This window comes from Dermacentor silvarum, chromosome 7 (genome assembly GCF_013339745.2).
Source record: "Dermacentor silvarum isolate Dsil-2018 chromosome 7, BIME_Dsil_1.4, whole genome shotgun sequence".
In the NCBI taxonomy this organism is placed as follows: domain Eukaryota; kingdom Metazoa; phylum Arthropoda; class Arachnida; order Ixodida; family Ixodidae; genus Dermacentor; species Dermacentor silvarum.
The window spans coordinates 111,332,158-111,351,756 of NC_051160.1; the positions used below are offsets into that span (position 1 = coordinate 111,332,158).

General features: G+C 44.8%; 1 protein-coding gene across 7 annotated transcripts in view; it reads right to left on the bottom strand.

Annotated features, from left to right (window-relative positions):
* Positions 1 to 686: 686 nt before the first annotated feature.
* Positions 687 to 19,599, bottom strand: part of LOC119458356 (uncharacterized) — a 153,793-nt gene continuing 134,880 nt past the window's right edge. For 3 of the 7 annotated variants that reach the window (XM_049671119.1, XM_049671118.1, XM_049671117.1), the window contains exons 7-11: positions 16,082 to 16,250; positions 10,384 to 10,656; positions 7,773 to 7,917; positions 3,853 to 4,116; positions 687 to 843 (exon numbers count right to left, since the gene is read on the bottom strand). In XM_049671119.1, the coding sequence (XP_049527076.1) occupies positions 704 to 843; positions 3,853 to 4,116; positions 7,773 to 7,917; positions 10,384 to 10,656; positions 16,082 to 16,250 (991 nt within the window). In that variant the 3' untranslated portion in view covers positions 687 to 703. The remainder of the gene's footprint in view (positions 844 to 3,852; positions 4,117 to 7,772; positions 7,918 to 10,383; positions 10,657 to 16,081; positions 16,251 to 19,599) is intronic. The other 4 variants (XM_049671115.1, XM_049671113.1, XM_049671116.1 and 1 more) reach the window with 4 other exon arrangements.

Sequence of the window (19,599 nt, forward strand, 5' to 3'; positions counted from 1 at the left end):
CACGTGAAACTTGTATATTTAGGCTTTTCTACGCTCGACCTTTCTGATTCCGCGGCGTCCCAGATCTCGCCACGCACGGTAAAACAATTAGTTTTGACACTGTTACCCTTATCAACGTTCGCCAATTCAAACGCATTCACTCATACTGCAGAACATTCAGCTTGAAGACCCATTAAAAGCGGCGTTGCAAAAAAAGGCGAGAAAACCGTGCATTTTGTTAGTATGTGAAGCATGTGAAGATCACCACGCTGTGAATGAAGCACTAGCTTGGTGTGAGCAACACATACGTGAAGAAAATTATTGCTTCATGATGATAACAGCGTCCACGCACCGTACACCCAATTTCACCCGCCTAATTGTAGTCTTAATAATAGCCTGTGCCCTGCAAAGCCATATTAAAGCAACTTTCATATCTGCTAAGTCGCTAAAATGTTGCCAATGGTTTTGTAATGTCTCTAAATATCGCCCATCGCTACATAGAAACATTTCTAGGTAAACAGACAAGAAAGTTGCTAAACGGATTCGGTTGACAGGCTCCTTGTGCATATTACATCCGTAAATTAATTAATAATTTGAATGCACCAACGTTTGAAATAAGTATTCATCAGGTTTTAATCATGTTATGGTATTTCAGTGTTATATTACCTGGGACTTGTAACTAAAGTATATCAGTACAAACATGTGTGTATGTCCTCGACAGCGTTTAATAAAAGGTTCCGGCCTTCTTAAGCTTTACAAACTCAGTCATCAGAAGGTGCTTCAGCAGTTTCCCTCTTCTGTTTTTGGGCAGCTCTTCAGCGAAAGCTATCCCGCCGTGTAGTCCCTTGTAAATAGCCAATCTCTCTGCAAAATAAATAAACACGCATTTTAAACACTATTTTACTTTAATGAATAATAATGTACAAAGTACATTACAAGAAAATACTTTTGATGCCACTACCTCGAAAGGGAGAAATGAGTTAATGTACATAAAATATTGCTCATCATAGACGTGCAACGACGTGCCATAAGACTGGATAACAATTGCGGGCTTTGAAATTCAGCAGTCGTTCAGCTATGGCTGTGCACCGCTTCAGTTGGTGCTCCAGCCACCACAATTTATTTCCATACAGGTACCAGTCCCCATAGTTGGAGCAGTGTAACTTGCGTCACACAAGGCACGGGACTACTACTTAAAGAGAGAAAAAGGACAACGAAGCACTGAAGCACATGCACGCATTCAAAGGGTAGGCGTGCGAACAGAAAGGGTCGCTCACTCCAATTTTATCAAATGCAGAAATTGAGTGTGCTCCTTAGAGACTTCACGGGATGGTCTCCGTCCGCTAACGTTGTTGTCAGAAAAGATGTAACGGGCACCGTTCAGAATAAGAAGCACAGGTTGTGAGCTTACGACACTGCTGCGCTCCATAGAGTCCGAATGGTCCTGTCACGTTGCATTGAATTCCTTACAGAAATACATACTACTTTATGCAGCTAACGAAACAAAACACTATTAGCGTGGATATGATATTCTATCAACAAGTTGCAGATGCACGGTTACCACCCTCTATCCAACAATTGTGTTAGGGCGGCTAGTTTAACAACAAACGACAAAAACGAACCGCACAGGTATAGTGCTTACTGTGACCTGCCTAATATTTAACGGAACGACAATCTTTTCTGCCCTTTTAAATAAAACAATGCGCAGAACCCATCTAACGAGGACGGTCGACGGTAATGCGTTAGCATTGAATTGATATAGCGACACAATATATTGCCACTGTCGAAACGACTTATGCACGAGGCGTGTGCGGCAGCGAAAGTACTCTTTCGTGCTTCTCTAAGAACACTCGAAGCTATCTAGTGCCACCGCTGCGAAGCCTGCACGTGTCTTTTCAAGCAATATTGCTCATTCGGCGGTTTTACCGCTAAATTTGCCGGTTTCTTGCGCTGCCTAGCGGGAAAACTTGTTTGCTTGCGGGCATCGAGTTTTGTCGCGGCGTCCTTGTAATGTGGTCTTTCTTTTTGGCGGGCGACCTTATCATTTATTGACAGTAATTCGTGCTCCACATGTCGCAGTCCTGCAGCATATTTACGTCCTTTGGTAGTCAAAGTTAATTAGGATGATCATCCACAAACAGTGCGAATGCTTTGCGCTTCTTCCAGAATGTTTTGATGCCGCAACTAAATTGTAGATATAGCAGTTTCGGCTGCTCGTAACAGTGTCGCTCTTGGCCATTGTCGTCCACATGCTCTGGGGGATTTTGCCTCGTTAAATGGCTCCGGTTAAAAGCATAAACAATTAAATTCGCTATTTTTGCCATAGCGGTAATTTAGCTGTCATGATCCAGCGCATATTATGAGCATGTTTTCAGCCAACTGAATAAGGCTAAATACCAGAATGTTCACTGAGGTGAGGAAAACCATCCTTACTGTACGGGCTGGTCTTCGAAGGAACGATAAACGCTGCTTCGGTTACACGCCGTTCGGGCACTTTGTTCGCTATATCGGCAAGATGAAGGTCCACAGGGTCAGTGATGACAGTCACCCTGTAGGCCAAGCCACGCCAGCGAACCTATGCACACAGTGGACACGCGACCATACCACGATAAAACGGAGGACACTTTTCAGCAATTTTAATCGCTACCCGATAGTTCAACCTTATTTCCGGCCAGTGATTGTAGTTCACGGAAGCATCTTTTTTTTAAATTTCGTTTCGCAATACGTTTGCACACTTGCACCCACACAAAAAAGGGCTTAATAATAATGATCATTCATATTTTTATCCCATTATCGATGAAAAAAGTTGGCAACACTGCTCCGAAACTAACGGCGCGGCGGTGCTTGAAAACGCTGAGCAACACGTCACGTAGCAGCCGGGATCCTCTCTCGCTCTTCCTTCTGGACACTACTCGCCATCTGGTGGCGCCACCCAGAAGTCCGCGCGTGGCCTCGGACACGAGAAGCATTGCGCGCCAGTGCCTGCGAACTCTGAAAGTTGCCACGCCCAGTGGCACATACTCAGAGACCCAAGTTGACGAGAGGTACGATTGAAGAGCGGCACATATGCGCAGTGCATTCACGGTGCAGCTCGCTAAAAAGTTGGCGTGAACGGCGTTCAGCGAAAACCGGCACACACCCAGCGCAATTGTGGAGCAGGCTGCTAATGCGTCGGGTCGCTGTCCTTCAGCAATCCTTGTGACGTGGGTTCGGTTCCGCTTAACATCGGATAAAATTTACGGGATCCTTTTCATCGCTGTAGAGCGTCACATCGCCAGTGGCACATACCGAATTACCCATGTTGGCGTCAAAGAGGTTCATTAAAGAGCAGAACACCCCTACTGGCACATACACAGGGCTCCAAGTGGGCGCTTAAAAGGTTCTTCGAACAGTGCTACCTACTACGGTACCCGCATCTACAGTGACCCGCGTCGGCGTCAAAGAGGTTCATTCAAGAGCGGCACGTATGTACACAACGCCACATACTCAGGGACCCAAGCTGTTCTGACAGTTGGTTTAGAACCAGGTTCCTTCAGCACGGCAGCCCAATGCGCTAACCATTCCACCACCGACTACCCAGTGACCCCAGATAGGCGGGAAAACGAACACAAACATACAAGCAAACATAGATAGATAGCCCCCAAAAAGTACGTGCAGTACCCTAATAAAGTTAACGTATTAGAAAGGACAGACACACACGTATTCTGGGCTTCTTTTAGTAAGGAACTCAGTAAACACACAGTTAATGGACTAGTGTTGATGTAGATATTGTTTCACATTTTACGCTCTGATTTCGCACTATGCACGCTACGGCGCTACCATCGCGAATGGAGTTGGCTTGGTCGAAATTCAGCACTGTTTGCGATAACGTACCTGCCACGTGTTCTTTGATCCGCTTTGCGATGTGGCACTGTTTCTCCGCCTTCCATTCTCGTCGCAGGACCACAATGGCGGCCGGTGCCTCTCCGAGCACCGGGTGCGCCACCCCGAGCACGGCTACTTCGGCCACATAGTGAAGCTCTAGAACGCATTGCTCTACCTCGAAGGGCTCCACCTTGGTGTCTAGGCACTTGATGACGCTTTTCAGCCGCTCGGTCACAAATAGCAGACCAGAGACGTCGTAGTAGCCCATGTCCCCTGCGCGCGCACTCTGTGTCACTCACGTACTTCACAAGACATCGTAGAAGCCCAGGTTCCCTGGGAACACACAGCGTCTAATTGACTTCGATCCTTCCACGAATCACATGAACTTTGATGCTTGTTGGGCCGCGCTTCAATGCGGACAGATCAGTCTAAGGAATGTGATTGCAGGAGCAGGATTACATTTGCATATTCCAATCGGCTTAAATTTCTGATGTGGTCACATACCATGCAAACCACATTAGAGTAGCGTAAGACAGCTGCTGTGGTACCGTTACTAAGGTTCAGTGTGAATTCCACATTAACCTTTCGTTACGTTATTTCCTAATTAAAACAGTGTAAGTTGAGAAGACGATAGAATACGCACGTAGGACAGAACTACAAATGACAAGAAAGTGACAGTTTTATTACCTCAAGTGGGCTTTTATAATGCACAAGGTGCGTCACTGTTGACACGGAGTATTACTAAAACAGAAAAAAAAGAAACATTCTGCAGAAGCCTTCTCGTGATGATTGTCAACGTTATTGGCATTAGCAGTCAAGCAATGTAGAACGACACACCGTATTTCTGAAGACACCTTTCGTAGAATCTGTAGCGGGTCATACTGGCATTTCCATTCCTTCGGCTGTTGTATGCGAAATACACTACCTCCAGGATTGGCAGATCTAGCTATGGCACTTGCTTGCTATGGTTCCCCCATGACCAACAAGGCATTACCACGGCTCACAATGCATTCACGACAATGGAATGATGAAGATGGAATGACGTCGAGGAAACGACGAAGGCGCGATAACCGCAATGACATTCTAAGACGGGATGATGATTCTGAAGTGATGACGACGGTATAACGAGGACAGGGTGACGACGGCCGTATGACATGAGTTGGATGAAAAAGCAGGAACGGCGACTAGAGGTGCCCATATACCCTCTTTTTTTGTTTTCTCCCTCACATTCACGCCGCAGTTACCGCACTCACCTCACCGTCACGCTGAAGAATTTCACCACCCTCCCTCACCCTTGTCCTAACCAATAAAAATTATCCACCCTCACCCACAGCACAGAAAGATTTTACCCCCCCCTCTCTCACCCTCACACTGAAAAGGCTACCATGCTCCTGTTACCTTCCGTATTCTAAAATTTCAACTAAATCATTTGCTCGGCCCGCGAGCTTAATTTACTACAATAAGGGCTGTCCAGAGGGCCCGCGAACGAGCGGAGGACCATGGTCTTCCGGCCCCAACGTGGGAGCGGCCCGCAACTACGACTTAGTAGTTTCTTAGGACCTTAATAAAGTTTGTTGACTGACTGACTGACCGACCTACCGACCGACCGACACACTGACTGACTGACTGACTGATTGTCTAGTGCGATTCCTATTGTCAAAGTATGCCAGACTGCTTTGCTTTCAGGCGTTAGACCATAGGTTGGCAAAAAAACGGAGCTTACTCAGACTTCCTCACAGATTTTTTTTCTTTTTCTTTTTTTTTCTTAGAGTTCATTCGGACTCAGAGTCACCGAAGTGCTGCTCAGCCGGGAGCACTCGGACTCAGACTCCTCAGACCTATACTCAGCCAGGCTCACTCGGGTTCAAACTCACCACATCTATACTCAGCTGGGCTCACTCGGACTCGAACACTCCGGAATTATATTCAGCTGGGATGACTCGGACAACAGTGGAAGAATAGACAGGTGTCTCAACAACCCCGTCTGTCTGCAGAGCGCACTGAGAGCAGTTCTGTTCGGGTTTCCTCCTTTTGCCGGCAGGAGCGCTGTAGTGTTGCGATCATCATTTTCTGACCTCTGCTCGTAGCGTGAGGCCCTACACTCAAGTATTTCGCTGTAAAGCACCCTTCTAACGCGCGACGTTACTTTTTCTGTGCCACTACAAGCTCTTGCTATTCTGTATTACTGTTTGCAGTGCTGTTTGCGAAAAAAACCTGACTATCCAACAAGAAACCTGCTACCGAACTCTCCATTTGATCTTAATCTGTAGTGTAGTAATCTGTAGTAATCTGTAGTAATTCATAATCGTGCACCGTTTTAGTAGCTGCTTTTCAGTAAGTTTTCTGCCTGTGCTAGTCTACATGTGCTTGTGCGGTGTCTCAGATGAAAAGTGCGGCACGGTAGCCTCCATTGCGCGTTTGCATGCCGGCAACGATAGAGATGTACTGAACTGAGCGGACGACCGATGCCATGCGCACATTTTGGTTTTGGTGTAAGAGAACCTTTGAAGTTTCTAATTTGTGAGTACAGCTCCTTTTTACACATTGTTTGGCCACGAACAATTGTTATAGCATAAATCTAGCTATCGTGTGCATTATTCACACATTAATATATCCTATTGGGAAATGTCTGTGTTTATGACATGTGTTTGTGTTTATTGAGTTTTGGCTACAGCGTGCTGTGTTAGCATTCAGTAGACTAGTTGGACACAACTCGGCATAAATTAGAGATTAGAATAGCGCAGCTTTCGCGATACTCTACAATAAAATAAGGAGTAATGAAAGTAACTTGCGCGGGTAGCAGCAATGTGCGTGGTTCGCTTGCAAGATAATCACGAACATCGCTGCCCTCGGCAAGTCGTGGTTTCTAGCACAACTTGAAGAACTTTGCAGTTGCGCTTTTATTCCTCCTGTGCATGCATTTCAAACCATCCGGGCAATTTAATTATTTGAGTATAAACCGTCAGGGTATGCATGCTTTCTCACTATTGAGCGTTGGACAAAGTATCTTGTTAATAATGTTAATAACAACAATGTTAATAATGTTAATAACAATGAGAGCCGCAATTCGAAGAGCCAGTTTTACAGCGTAACCACACATCTCTCGGAAACCGACTTTCTTGCTTCCTCCCGCATGTGCCCATGAAGCCGTATCGGAAAGCTCTGAACCCGGGGCCTCCTACTCCCAGAACGTATTTCTTGTAGCGAGAGCTACATTGGCCGCATTCTCGCCCTTTCACTCTGGTCGGTGGCTACACCGCGTGCTGAGCCGTTGCCTAGCAACCGCCACAGCTGGCAGCGCCGCTCGCCGCGCCACCTGGCATGACGTCAGAGGAGGAGCCGATGAAACCACGAGCTGAGCCGTTGCCTAGCAAGCGCCGGAATTGCATCGCCGGAGGAGCCGGCGTTGCAACGCCGGCCGGCTCCTCCGCGCGTCTGTGCTTCTATCTTCCATTGCTGCAAGTCCAGACGACTGCACGAACTTTGAATCTGAACGGTGGATATTTTAACCCGATCAGCGCCAGCACCCTATGGCATGTAATCAACCACATATCACCTCGCACCCTTTCTGTTTCCCCTTTATTATCAAAAACGCTCTAGTGTGGCGGCCAAAATATTGAGCTTTTTTCAATAATTTTTCACTTCAGTGGGCATGAGTATTTGTTTTCTTTTAGTTATTCATGCATTTAGTCTCTAGCAGCAGTACTAGAAAATTTTATACCACAGATTCTGTCAAATACATTAGGGTAGGCATTGTAATAATATATTCCCCCTTATCGTTTAGGAAGACAGAGGCATTAACAATAACAAGAATAACAATGAAATATAACACTAACTCCTCGCGCGCTATTTCGCTAATACCCACCGGTAATGGTGGGCATTGCTAGAGGTAAACAAAAAAATACCCTGAATGATGTTTGGCAGCTCACCTGTGCAAAGCCAGCCGTCAACGTCGAGAGCGGCAGCTGTTGCCTCGCAGTGATTGTAGTAACCTACCATCATGTTCGGCGAGCGCACCATTATTTCACCACGTTCCAGCGGAGCCATCGTCTTCTTGGACTTCGGATCACAGATCTACGGTGCCACAATGTAAGCAATTTAAGTGGCTGCTATCATCATTGTCTATTTACCTTATAACTCCTACGTAATCATTACATAATAGGGAAAGAAAACTACTAAAAAACGACCATGCCAAAGCATGGTTCATAGCAAACAAATAATAATTTAGTCCAGATGATCAGGATTATACACGATGCGACCCATTCACACAATGTTCAACGGATGCAAGATACAGAATCGCTCAGAGCATCAAGTGTCAGGTTGAGGCAGGTGTCCGCGAGGAAGACTAAAAATGCCCTCCTTACAAGAATTGCATTACCAGCCCTGCCTCAATGTCATATTGCACGGCGCCAGAAATGCCAAGTAAAGATATATAGCAGAATTTAGAGAAATATTTGATGTGACAGATTGTGCGCAGAGGAATGAAACATGGTTCCAGTAAGAGCCTTATTGAACACATTGCATTGTGGCTAAACGACTGTCGCTGTTTGTGCACATATATGGTAAGGCGACGTTTATTCGGGTACGATGTGATGGTACACTGATGTCGTGCTATGTAAGGCCACTCGGTACGTGGTTGTAACATTTAGGGTCAATCTTTCGAGTGGGTCTGCCCTGTTGTTCTGCGCCGCACCATAAGGCAAGCTGACAGCGTCACGCGACGACACTCACCAGAGCTCACCTGTCCCTTTAAGACAGGGGTCTCAAACTCACATTCAACACCGTCGCTTATATTCCATAGAGTTTCTCGAGGGCCGCACTGTGGCATGTTAAATGGGGGAGGGGGGGACTTGCAAATATGCCCAGCAAGTACAACAAGCCCAATTACACCGGACAAACCCCAGTACAAAAAAGGGAGGTGGGAGACACGAAAGAGACGACGAACGTTTTACTTCCTCTAAACAACACTCCGCTGCTTTCACAGATGCTGTCCTAATAATACCTGCCAACGCTTCAATGAGACCAAGGATGGAATGTCCGGAGCTAGATACTGTGCCGACGCGGTCCTTATGGTAAACCGGAGATGTGTGGCAGTCATTCATGGGCACAGGTACGATTTATTCACGTTTATCAAAGAAAATAGCTGCTCGCAGACATACGTGCTACCAAACATGGTGCAAAATCTTGCAGCTCTTTGGGCAATGCAGGAAGTATGCGCTTTTCGAGGAACTAAATTCTCGTACACGAACGTCTAGAAACTTTGGCTTGAGCGTCATGCTGGCCTGCAGTTCAGTCATTTCGTTTAGTAGTTGCGATGACCCTACTGAACCATTGCACGCCAGCGTGGTCCAGAATGCCATTTTGTTTACTGTTGCCAGAGCCTCTAACAAAGACACGAACTGACGCTAGTTCAATAGGTAAACCCGAGTAAAGTTCACTGTGCAAAACAGTGGTAATGAAGTACTTCGTTTACAGCCAATTGCGCCATGTGCTTCTTTTCTGCAGAATGCATTGGACTTCCACAGAATCCACATTGAGTGCAGCAACCTTCACCTGTAGACGCCCGACGAGTCCGTTCTTGGGTCTAATCATCCATGTGGAGCCGTCAATTGCGAGAAAGACAAGCTTCTCCCATTGCAATTGTACCCGCTCGACCCATTGTTCATGCCCTGAGAAAATTCCTGCACCAGTGGTTGTTCCGTTGATCGACACAAAGTCAAGCAGCTCTTCAAGAGATTCTCGTCAATGCCTCTGATGAAAATGACACATTGAGCGCTCTCGGTTACGCCAGTGAAATCGCCGACAGCAATTGAAAACGCTACAAACCGTTGGATATCTAGTTGAGACTTCTTTCTATGTACGCTCTGTTCAGATTAACACGTTCAGCGACGGTATTTGCAAAAGGCCGCGTGTTTGAGACCCTCGCTTTAAGACCTGAATTGCTACTCGTATCCAGACGCCATTCCAGTAGCGAAGTCAGCTGGAAAGACCAATTAGTGTTCGAGCCAACTCCGGAAGCAAAATTTAGTGGGGCAGCCTGCATACCTTGTGTTTAGACAGCTACTGTATTAAACAAGCTTGTCTTTTGCATATGTACACTTCACGGAGAAAACTGCGGTTTGAAAGTGGCTGAAGAGCACTGATTCACTTTACGTTCGTTATAGGAATTTCCAGCGAAAAAAAAACACTAAAGAAGGAAGCAAGGGAACAGCGTCTTTCTGTTCACTTGCTTCCTTTCCTACTGCTCTTTTTTCGCTAGAAATTCTTATGCTGCTCTTAATGTAGAATGAACTAGCCCAACTTCCAGCTCTAAACCCACATACTTCTTTTCCGTGTTGATTCTCAGCCCAAGCGAAATTTCTGTCACCAAACATTTAGCACGCTCGATGTTTGCGGAAGCTGTGAAGGAGCCCTGATGCACCATTTAATTAAGTAGGAATAATTTAGGTGGCAAAGTCCAAGAAATAAGGTGGATAAGCAACAATGATCAAAGTGAAAATGACTCTGTAAGGCCATTCACAAAACATTGTCGTACATTACCTTCACCTGTGTGTCGGCAACAGGAAAGCCCACGCTGTCGAAGCATAACTGGCCAGCTGGGGGGCAGCAGACGACTCCGCTCGCCTCAGACAGGCCATACACGTTCCTGAATTCCGTTGGCTTCAATGCCGAGATCACCAGCCCCGCCGTGCTCTTCGGCAGAGTTCCACCTAAGCTGACCACCTTCCTCAGTGATGGAAGCCTCGTACCCGTAGCCGCGACTGCGCTTGCCAGCAGATACAGCACCGAAGGTGTCGTCATAAGAAAGGACACCTGGAATATTCATGGGAATGAAGAATTCCTCAGTGACAAAATACGACATTTCGCCGTATTTGACAGCAAATTTAGTGGATAGGATTCTTTGTATTTTCTGATAGTGTGTCATTCGTAAGATGGTGTTGCTACCGGCGACGTTATCATGGAAGACTGGGATGGTAATTATTCTGTCTAAACGCTTTTTTACATGCCACGAAGCATGCCAACGTTAGTCCATCAATTCAGCCTCTCGCAAAATTTCAGTAGAGTGCTCAGTAGCCGCATGACATCATTCTGTGTCCTCCTGGGAAAACTAACTGCTGTGATGCGCGTGACGAAGCGAATTTTCACGGCGAGGATATCAGTACGAATAGCAGTGTCGGAAAGTTATATGCCCGTTTTCAGTTTCTCGGAGAAACTATATCACTTATGAAGTTGATATTTTGACGAAAAATGAGCAATTTTCGGGGCAGTGCGAGCAGTTTAGTAAGTTGATGGGATAATATTTGGGAGGTTGAAAGATGACTGCATTTTGGTGTGGGGAGCCACTACAATTTGAAGTTTTATCTACTGCGCAAAATTCATAAGTGCTATATTCGAAACGTCATCAATGTACCCATTGACAGCTTTGCCACCGGGTTTTTCAACAGCTGAATATTACCATCATTCTAGAAGTGCACAATAAGTTTCTTAACCGGCATAGTTGAGTATTAGACATCATGGCTCGTTTTTCAGCAATCTCGCTAATTCGCGACACTGTGCATGTGCCCATACCACATGCAGCAACATTCTATGCACTCCTAAAGTAAGAAATAATTACGAGCGTGAAACATTACCGTTTATTCCACTACTATTTTTGGACAATACCTTCAATAATGAGTGCTTCTTCGGACCTCAATGTCTGTATATAAATATCAAGTGAAATGTCTACGAGTTCCTTTGCATTCTTTGCTTTCATTGTATTTTTCAAAATGTATTTGCAAGTCTAAACATACGATGCCCTTCAATTATTTCTAACCATTGTTCTGTAAAGTTGTGTTGCTGTAATCATTCATTTAGAAACATTTGATCACAATTTTCTCATTGTTTCTATAATGTTTATACATTTATATGCAATAAAGGCCAGATTTCTTCTAGGGGCACAGACCTCAAGTAAAGTCTTTGCACAGCCTATTTGTCTGCGCGTCTAATATCCCCTAACTGTTGAATGAACATTAAAGTTGAAGACAATTTCACAAACAAGACAACCTGTACCATACCCTAGTTAAAACTTCAATATCGGAGATCACACACATCTGACGTTATTATCGATATAGACAAGACGTTCCTTGAGAATGTGGTACGGGAGCACGACCAAAATGTTTTTCGCTTGCCATGGTGTCGAAGAAGGCAACTTGTCGAGCAGCCAAGTGCAAGATTAGAGAATGACAGGATTGCTGTGGTGAGCTGCTTGTAATGTGTGCTTGCTCATAGCGGCCATTTTAGAGAAAGTAATAAAATGTACCGAATGCCTTTGATCAAAAAAAACGACTCGGTAAATTGTTTGATATCGATGGCCTAGTCGCCGGCTCAAACACTGAACTGGCGATGACGCCTTTACTGAAAGCCTAAGCGAACGAGACACTTCCAAAGTGCCTCGAGCGGCCAGTCGCGCGGCAATTCTGCGTGTATTCGCGGGCTCCTTTCACACTCGGAAAAATACATTACTGTAGCACGTATTGAGCAACAGAAAGCTGTATCGGGAGTTTTTCATGTTGCTCTACAATTTCCTCATTGACACTTTGACAATTAGAACAGTACTTCTTGAGTTAGATAATTAAGTACAATTAGCTAATGAAATCTCGGTAACGAAAAAATTACTGGCGGCTACTCCACTGTACTGGAAACAATACGCACTAGGTTTGCTTCGCGTAACACCATTCCTCTTTTTTTAAATCGTGCTGCGTGATAGCTGGGACACCCTGTATATATATATATATATATATATATATATATATATATATATATATATACTATCACTTTTTGTTCCGTTTATTGGCGCTGCAAAAAGCCAACTTCGAGCTGTAAAGTGCAGACAACTTTCTCTGGAACTGAACAAATTTTATGGGTGTTCTTCAAATAAATATATTATTGTGAGTGTACTTCGGCCACTTATTTATTGTGCCAATGCAATCAAGCATTTAAAAAAAATGGCATTTTGGAAACGCTTTTTGTTAAAGAAAACTCGGGAGGTAAAGGGTTGAACATATATTAACTCAAATCAAATAAGTCTAGTTGTAACATAAACATTATTTGCCTTGCTTCAATGACAACCTGAGGCACTACAACAATATATTTCATTGTTTCACACCTACTTGCCTACAAAAGTGTGCAAAATGCATGCGTCTCTGATATAACACAGCACTCATAATTGACAACTAAAGGAACGAAAATTACCTGGTAACCTAAAGAAGCCAAGGTGAACCTTCACTAATTCTCGAGCAGGTAGCTCCACGTGGTTCATGAAACGGTATGCTGTGCTAAGAATCTTAGTTGAACAAGGGTGGTGACGGTCAGGTGCAGTGCCGCGATGAAATGCATGCAGCAGTACGTCAATAACTGCATTCCTGTTCTTGCTCATGATACACCAACCGATAAATCGCGAATAAATTATTAATAGAATAATTCCAGAGCTAGACTTGCTCCACACTAGGCACTACTGGTAATAAAATCACCTACAGCGCTTGTAGAATGGGCGCCGCAGTGCTACAGTTCACATGCCGAGGGGGCCTAGCCCCTCCATGAAGAATGGAGGGCAAGCCGCCCCCCCCCCCCCCCGACTTTAAGCACTGGTCCCACTTGTAACGCAAAGTACCCTAATATAAGCAGAATCACAAAGGGTAATTCTGGGTGATTATGTTTTCACGAAAATAAGATAGGTTCATTTCGCGCTGGTACATCAAATCTTCCCTGCACTTATGATTGCGTGTGTTCTGTGCCACTTTCAGTTGCAAGCCTTTTTCCCATGCTATCGAAATACAGCTACCTTTAACTTTTTTACATTATACGTTATACTTCGGCTGAATGATTTCCTTCAGTTACGAAGGAATTTGGTCATTCTATGCAATTCTGTTTGTTCGAGCTGGTAAGCTGTCATTAACGACATGGGAGACCATGCTATGCCCATTGTAATCGATTTTATTGTCTGCGAAATTATTTCACTCTCATTATAAATGTTTCACGCGGCTAGTTGGCTAAGGCAGACGTAAGCTTTCGCTAAGCGAAGTGCCTGACTACGAACCACGATATGTTGCTCTCGAAAGATGGCGCCCAAAAGCGGGTATGAATTCGGTGCTTATTTTCTGCTGGTTCATGTCCCCGATTAGTTCATGTATGACATATGCAGTGTCACTGAAAAAAAAAGAACTTCATTGTACGAAAACTCTAGTCAGAGTTGCCTTTCTGGACTTGGCGATCCCTGGCGAGGAATTTGTGCTGGGCGCCATGGCTCCTGGGTGTGGCGGGTATGACGCATGACGCAGCCAGAGAGTCTAGTGCCGGTCTTCGATTGGTGCAGCTGAGCTCGGCCAGGTGTACGGCATGGATTGGGGAGTGTTGGAGCGCGTTCTATTATGGGGTAAAAATATAGCCAGCACACATTCTCTGCAAGGGTGTAACGCGCTAGGATGCTCCCCGGAGAAATAGCTTGAACATGAGCTGGTCTGATGTGCGCTTAAAATTATAAATGATTGCGTCATTAGGGAGGGAGAAGGTGAGAGATGGTCGGATAAAAGGTGCATCTATGGGTGGAAAGGGGTATAAAGGAGTCAGAAGGCACATACGGGATTCGCGAGCTTGTTTGGTTCTAGAGCGTTGTTTATCCGATAACCAGAAATCTATATTCCTCTCAAGCCTAATGATCTGAGCACAACGTCTCTCAGATGTACAGGTTGGTGGGATATTTCGTTACTCCTTACGCCCAATAATTAACGCTCTAGAATCTCGAATGCTTCTTCGAAGCTTGCAGTGTATAATAACATTGAGCTTTTTCAATATTGTCTGGAAACATCATCAACTTATCTTTTTCTTCCTTTTTTTCTGAAGAAAGAAGGCTTTGCATAACCCATGCAGATATGTTGGGAGGTAACAGTGCTTGCTTTCCTTACGCATTCACCACGCAATGCCTTCACGTTTGCTACTTCTCCACTGGGTGCCACCCCTATTTAATTTCTATGCAAGCCTTAGAAGTGTGTGTATGTTTTATAACTCAGAATACTCTACTACTTTAATAATGAGATGATGGCAATCTTTGTCGCATATTTTGCACAGCTAACCTCAATCTCTACATTAAAAACCACACTTCGTTTGATTGTATTCTAAGTTACATTTTAGTACTTTTTAGTAGCAGTACTTTTAGTACGTTTAGTACATTTTTAGTAGCAATTCATTCATGAGATCAGTGTGTACTGACCTTCCATAAATCCCCACGCTGTTCTAAGAATCACTAAATAGCAACTGCAAGAAAAATTCGCATTGGCTAATCTGGAAATCTTGGCAGAACATGCCTGCAGTTTTGTCTAGCTTTAAAATGAGCAACCTTTATAAAGCGCGGAAGCAGCAAGCGCGTTCCACTGGTGACTAGCCAGCGCCGACTATCTCTGTCTAGGACCAGCACGTCGCCCCTGAGATTTTTCAGTGAGCAGCAAGGAGCCGCGCGCGGCGCCTAACCTCACGTGACTGCGTCCCGTCTGGTAAGCCGCAATAGAGACGTTTTGCTGAGTTTCGGTATCAAAGAAGCCTGCGTTTGCTAGCTTTTCTTGACGCATCCACACGCATTTGAAACAGAAAGTAGCGCGGTGGCTTCTCTAGTATATTTTCACGTGGTCCGCTGATCAGAATTTCGACGATCGCCGACTGTGTTCGCCGCTATTGTTGTGCTGTGAGTGTAGCCTGTTTCTTTTTTTTTCGGGGGGGGGGCGCAGGTTCGCCCAGTAAAGAGTTAGTTTCGCCATTCACAGTTTCGCGATTGTGTTCTTGACCATCACTACGACGTGACAACATCTACACTAGCTCTACACTTTAGCGAAGGGCACCGCCAGATACCACAGCGTGTCGACGGAAGCGCGTGAGAGGAGCGCGTCCAATCAATGTGCATCGTCAAGCAATTTAATAAACACTCTGCTCTAGAACATATCGCAACTCCTTGTCTGCCTCGTTATTTCCGTAATTATGATCATCAAAATAACCATCATAATATATGTCATAACGCAAAAAAGCATACCACCACCACACTACCGTCATAAAAGAAATATCCGTAATCGCATTAACGTCGCAAATGATCTCCAGAGGAGCGATGAGCCGCCAACTTTTATTCTGTAGCTGCTGTCTGACACCGGGTAAATACTACGTAAATGCTAATAGCGTGGACAGTAAGCGTGTTGCCAGTCTAAGGCCATGTCGTTACCTTTTCATTTTTGGCCGTTGAAAGAAAGTCCCGCACGGACCAATACTTGTCACTGATCACCAGGCGGGCACCACAGCATATGAACTTGAAGTTGAAGGAAAATGACAGGTATATGGTGAGGTATTCGCAAGCCAGACAGACGTCGTCCGCGCTGTACAGGCCGGTGACTCTGTGAACGAATAATCGATTCAGACATGAAAGCCGAATTATTACACTTACAGCTTTGACTCTCATCAAGGCTCATAGTGATATCAGTGTTGTTTTGTCATTAATACCGGAAATGTTCATTCCTGGCCATACGGCATACTAATTCAGTGATGACAAGTTTACATGACTGTGATAGCCAGTGCGGACATATGATAGAGAGCGGCTGATATTAACTCATAATCTACACTTCATCGTCTGCGACGTTAAGGCTGCACATGCACACCCGCTATGTGGCAGGTGCTCATTGTGTGAGCCACATGCTCGTATCTAGAGAGTTCATTGGTATCTTTCGGGCTCTTTGTTTGTTTTCACGCTAAGCGGTAGCAGCTAAGTCCGTTCTAATACCGCATGTTGTCGAATGTATGACGCACAAAGCACAGCCTCTTTTTTTTAACTTAACACGAAGACAAATAAAAGTAACGATAGCGCATAGTTTGCCAGAACATGTGCCTAGTATACAAAATCTGTGACCGCTCTCGTTTAAAAGTATTGTGAAGTTCTTTTTTATGGGAATTGTGCTTGTGGGCGCTCAATTACAATGCGCTCAATAGGTTCATAGATGAACAGAATATATATTCATTATTCTTTCATATGAAAGCACCGCAAAAATACAAGCCCATTTTTTTTTTTACTTTATATCTGTGTACAGTGATGCTTTTAAGAAGCGAGTTTTTAGGGTTATTCTGTGTGGCAACTATTATTGCAATCTCTTTTACGGTGCATATATTTGGGGATACTTTTCAGATGTGTATCAGGGCACAGATCATTCTATCCCTTAGTGAACAGATTTAATTTTAAAAATAGCAGTCCAGTGTTATGTGCAATAAATGTGTATCAGGCGTGCCATGTGCCACGAGGGTAACTATAGCAGGAGCTACAAAAATTCTCTCAAGTTGAAAACAACAAATTTCCTCTGTTTGCGTATGGCTCCAAAAGGCTTACACAAGGACACGCATTGCCTGCCGCTATGGTAACCGAGGACAAACAGGGCCTTAAGTGTCCAGCTCAGGTAATATATCTGTATCATTGAAGGATAATATAAAATTTTCGAGAGAACTGGAGATGATAAACAGGCTTGTTTACGTATTTCTCGGTTAAACAAATCCTTGCTTAATTCTTTCACGACATTAGAAAATAATGTAGTACGTACGTGCTACCAGAACAGCGTGCTACGAGATATATGCTACTCTATGTATGCGCTACGCATATACATAGAGTAGTTTGCATGAAGACAACCATAGTTTTGATTTAATACTTCATTTTTCATCATTTTTTTTTTCATTTTCGTATACAAAACAGAAGTAGTCTTTGACAAAAAGGGAAGGTTTTCTTCACTTAAAAGGCGCACGGGCGCCATGTTGCAAGGCAAGCAGGAAGCATGGCGAATGTATAATAAACATGCCGGACATATACATGTGGAACACAGTGCAGTAATGCTTTATACAATCGAGCAACGTTTCACACGTTATAAAACAAGCACGGCTGCATGCAAGAAGTTCGAGTAACACCTAATCATGAAGACAAGAAATAAAAAGTACGTTTACATTTAGGCATGTACTTTGACGAACGTTAGTCTAATTGTAAGCATGATTGTTCTAACTGCACACTTCTATTTCGCGGAAAATCGCGCGGAATATTCTTCTTAAACTGTTTTCAAGCACGAGCCAGAGGAGCAGCGCGCTGCGATCGCAAGCGCGTCCTCGTTAGAGCTGAATGAACACGCTGCAAAGGCGGTAGCCGCAGAAACGGTTGTTTTAAGCAGCAAGCGTGAATCAGAGGAGTAGCACGCAGACACGGCTGAGATCGATAGCGTGCCTGCGTTAGAGCCGATGACACCGCTGTGCAGTATTTCGAGTGACTACAAGTTCAGGTGATGAATCAGACCTGCCACATTCGAGGATTGGTAGCACCTGTACGATAAAGCATGGCCTCCCATATTTACGCGCGCTGGCTGGTTTTGCTCCGGCCGTCCCATTTGCCGCGCTCGGCAGCAAAAAGTGGGATGCGGCGCGCGCGACCGGCAACCATGAGAGGGCACTGTTAGCCGAGGGTTACTACCGCAGGCCGCGGTAGAAAGCAGACAGCGCGAAATCTCAGCTTGCGCATCGCTTGTGTTTTCACTTTTAAAAGCAATGGTTTTTTTGCGAACCTCGCCGGGGTTTTCGTGACCGCGAGTGCCGCGTGGCTGTTAATAGGCCAATCAATCACAACGGAGGACGCGCGCGACGTAACCGCCACTGGGTTCCTTGAGCCACCACCAGATGGCGCTCACCTCTGCGCATCGACCACGGCCGTACGGGAGAAAGGAAAACAAAAAACCAGAAAAACACAAACTTGTGTTTCGTCACCAGAAGGCGCTCGCTTCCACGCATCCGCAGCAGTGGAGGTGGGGGTCGTGCGGGGGAAAGAAAAAAAAGCAAGAACCAGAAAAACAAATTCGTGTATCGACGCTTTATACACTCCCACAAAGCTTCGCTTTATGTGGATTCCAACTGGTTGAATCTGCTGCCTTTAATACGGAGCGTGGTCACAGCCAACGGGAAGGAGCACCGCCCAGATTTTCCAAATGCACTGCAGCAAATTTGTTAACTTCATTTATTGTGGCCTAATTAACGAATGAAGGCACGGCAACTGCTGAGTTTTCCGGACACACATCATTGTAAGGATATATTTTAGTCCGTGATAGTGTTACGTTTTTTTATTCTTGTCGGCTTCTTTGCAACGTAAAATATACTGATGTGTCAAATAGTAGGGGTGTTGAGGCATCCTTTTTGCTGAAGAGATGTCTGAACGGAAATTGGGCTGATTGCGGTCAGTGAATTTTGTGGTCCTCATCCCGTGACACATCGCCCTATTTATTTGATCGCGCACAGATATTGATGAGGTGGACAAACCCAAGCAGTTTTTTGTTTCTGTCGTATGAGAAGCCCTCTTCAACGTTAAAGCCATTGGGGGTCCTCATCATGATCGCCTCCGTAGTTCGCTGTGCAATGAAAGCTAGCAGCTCTGAAAGATTCGAAAGCATTGTGACTCCTGACACACGCTCGTGGCTTATGTTCTTGTATTTAATATTTGCCCTTTTATCTATGTCTACGCAAGTAAGTTGTGTCCTTTGGAGCTGCATGTGTTTGGGGAAGTTTGGCAAAACCAAATATTACCTGCTTTTAGGCTATAGTTGGGGCCGAAACGAGTCGTCTAGTTACATCCCAATCGTGACCGCAAAAATTATCATAAGGAAGGTCAAAAGCATAGAAGTTTTGGCGAATTGGTATGTCATGACTTAAGGCTTGCAGCAAAAAAAAAAAAAAAAA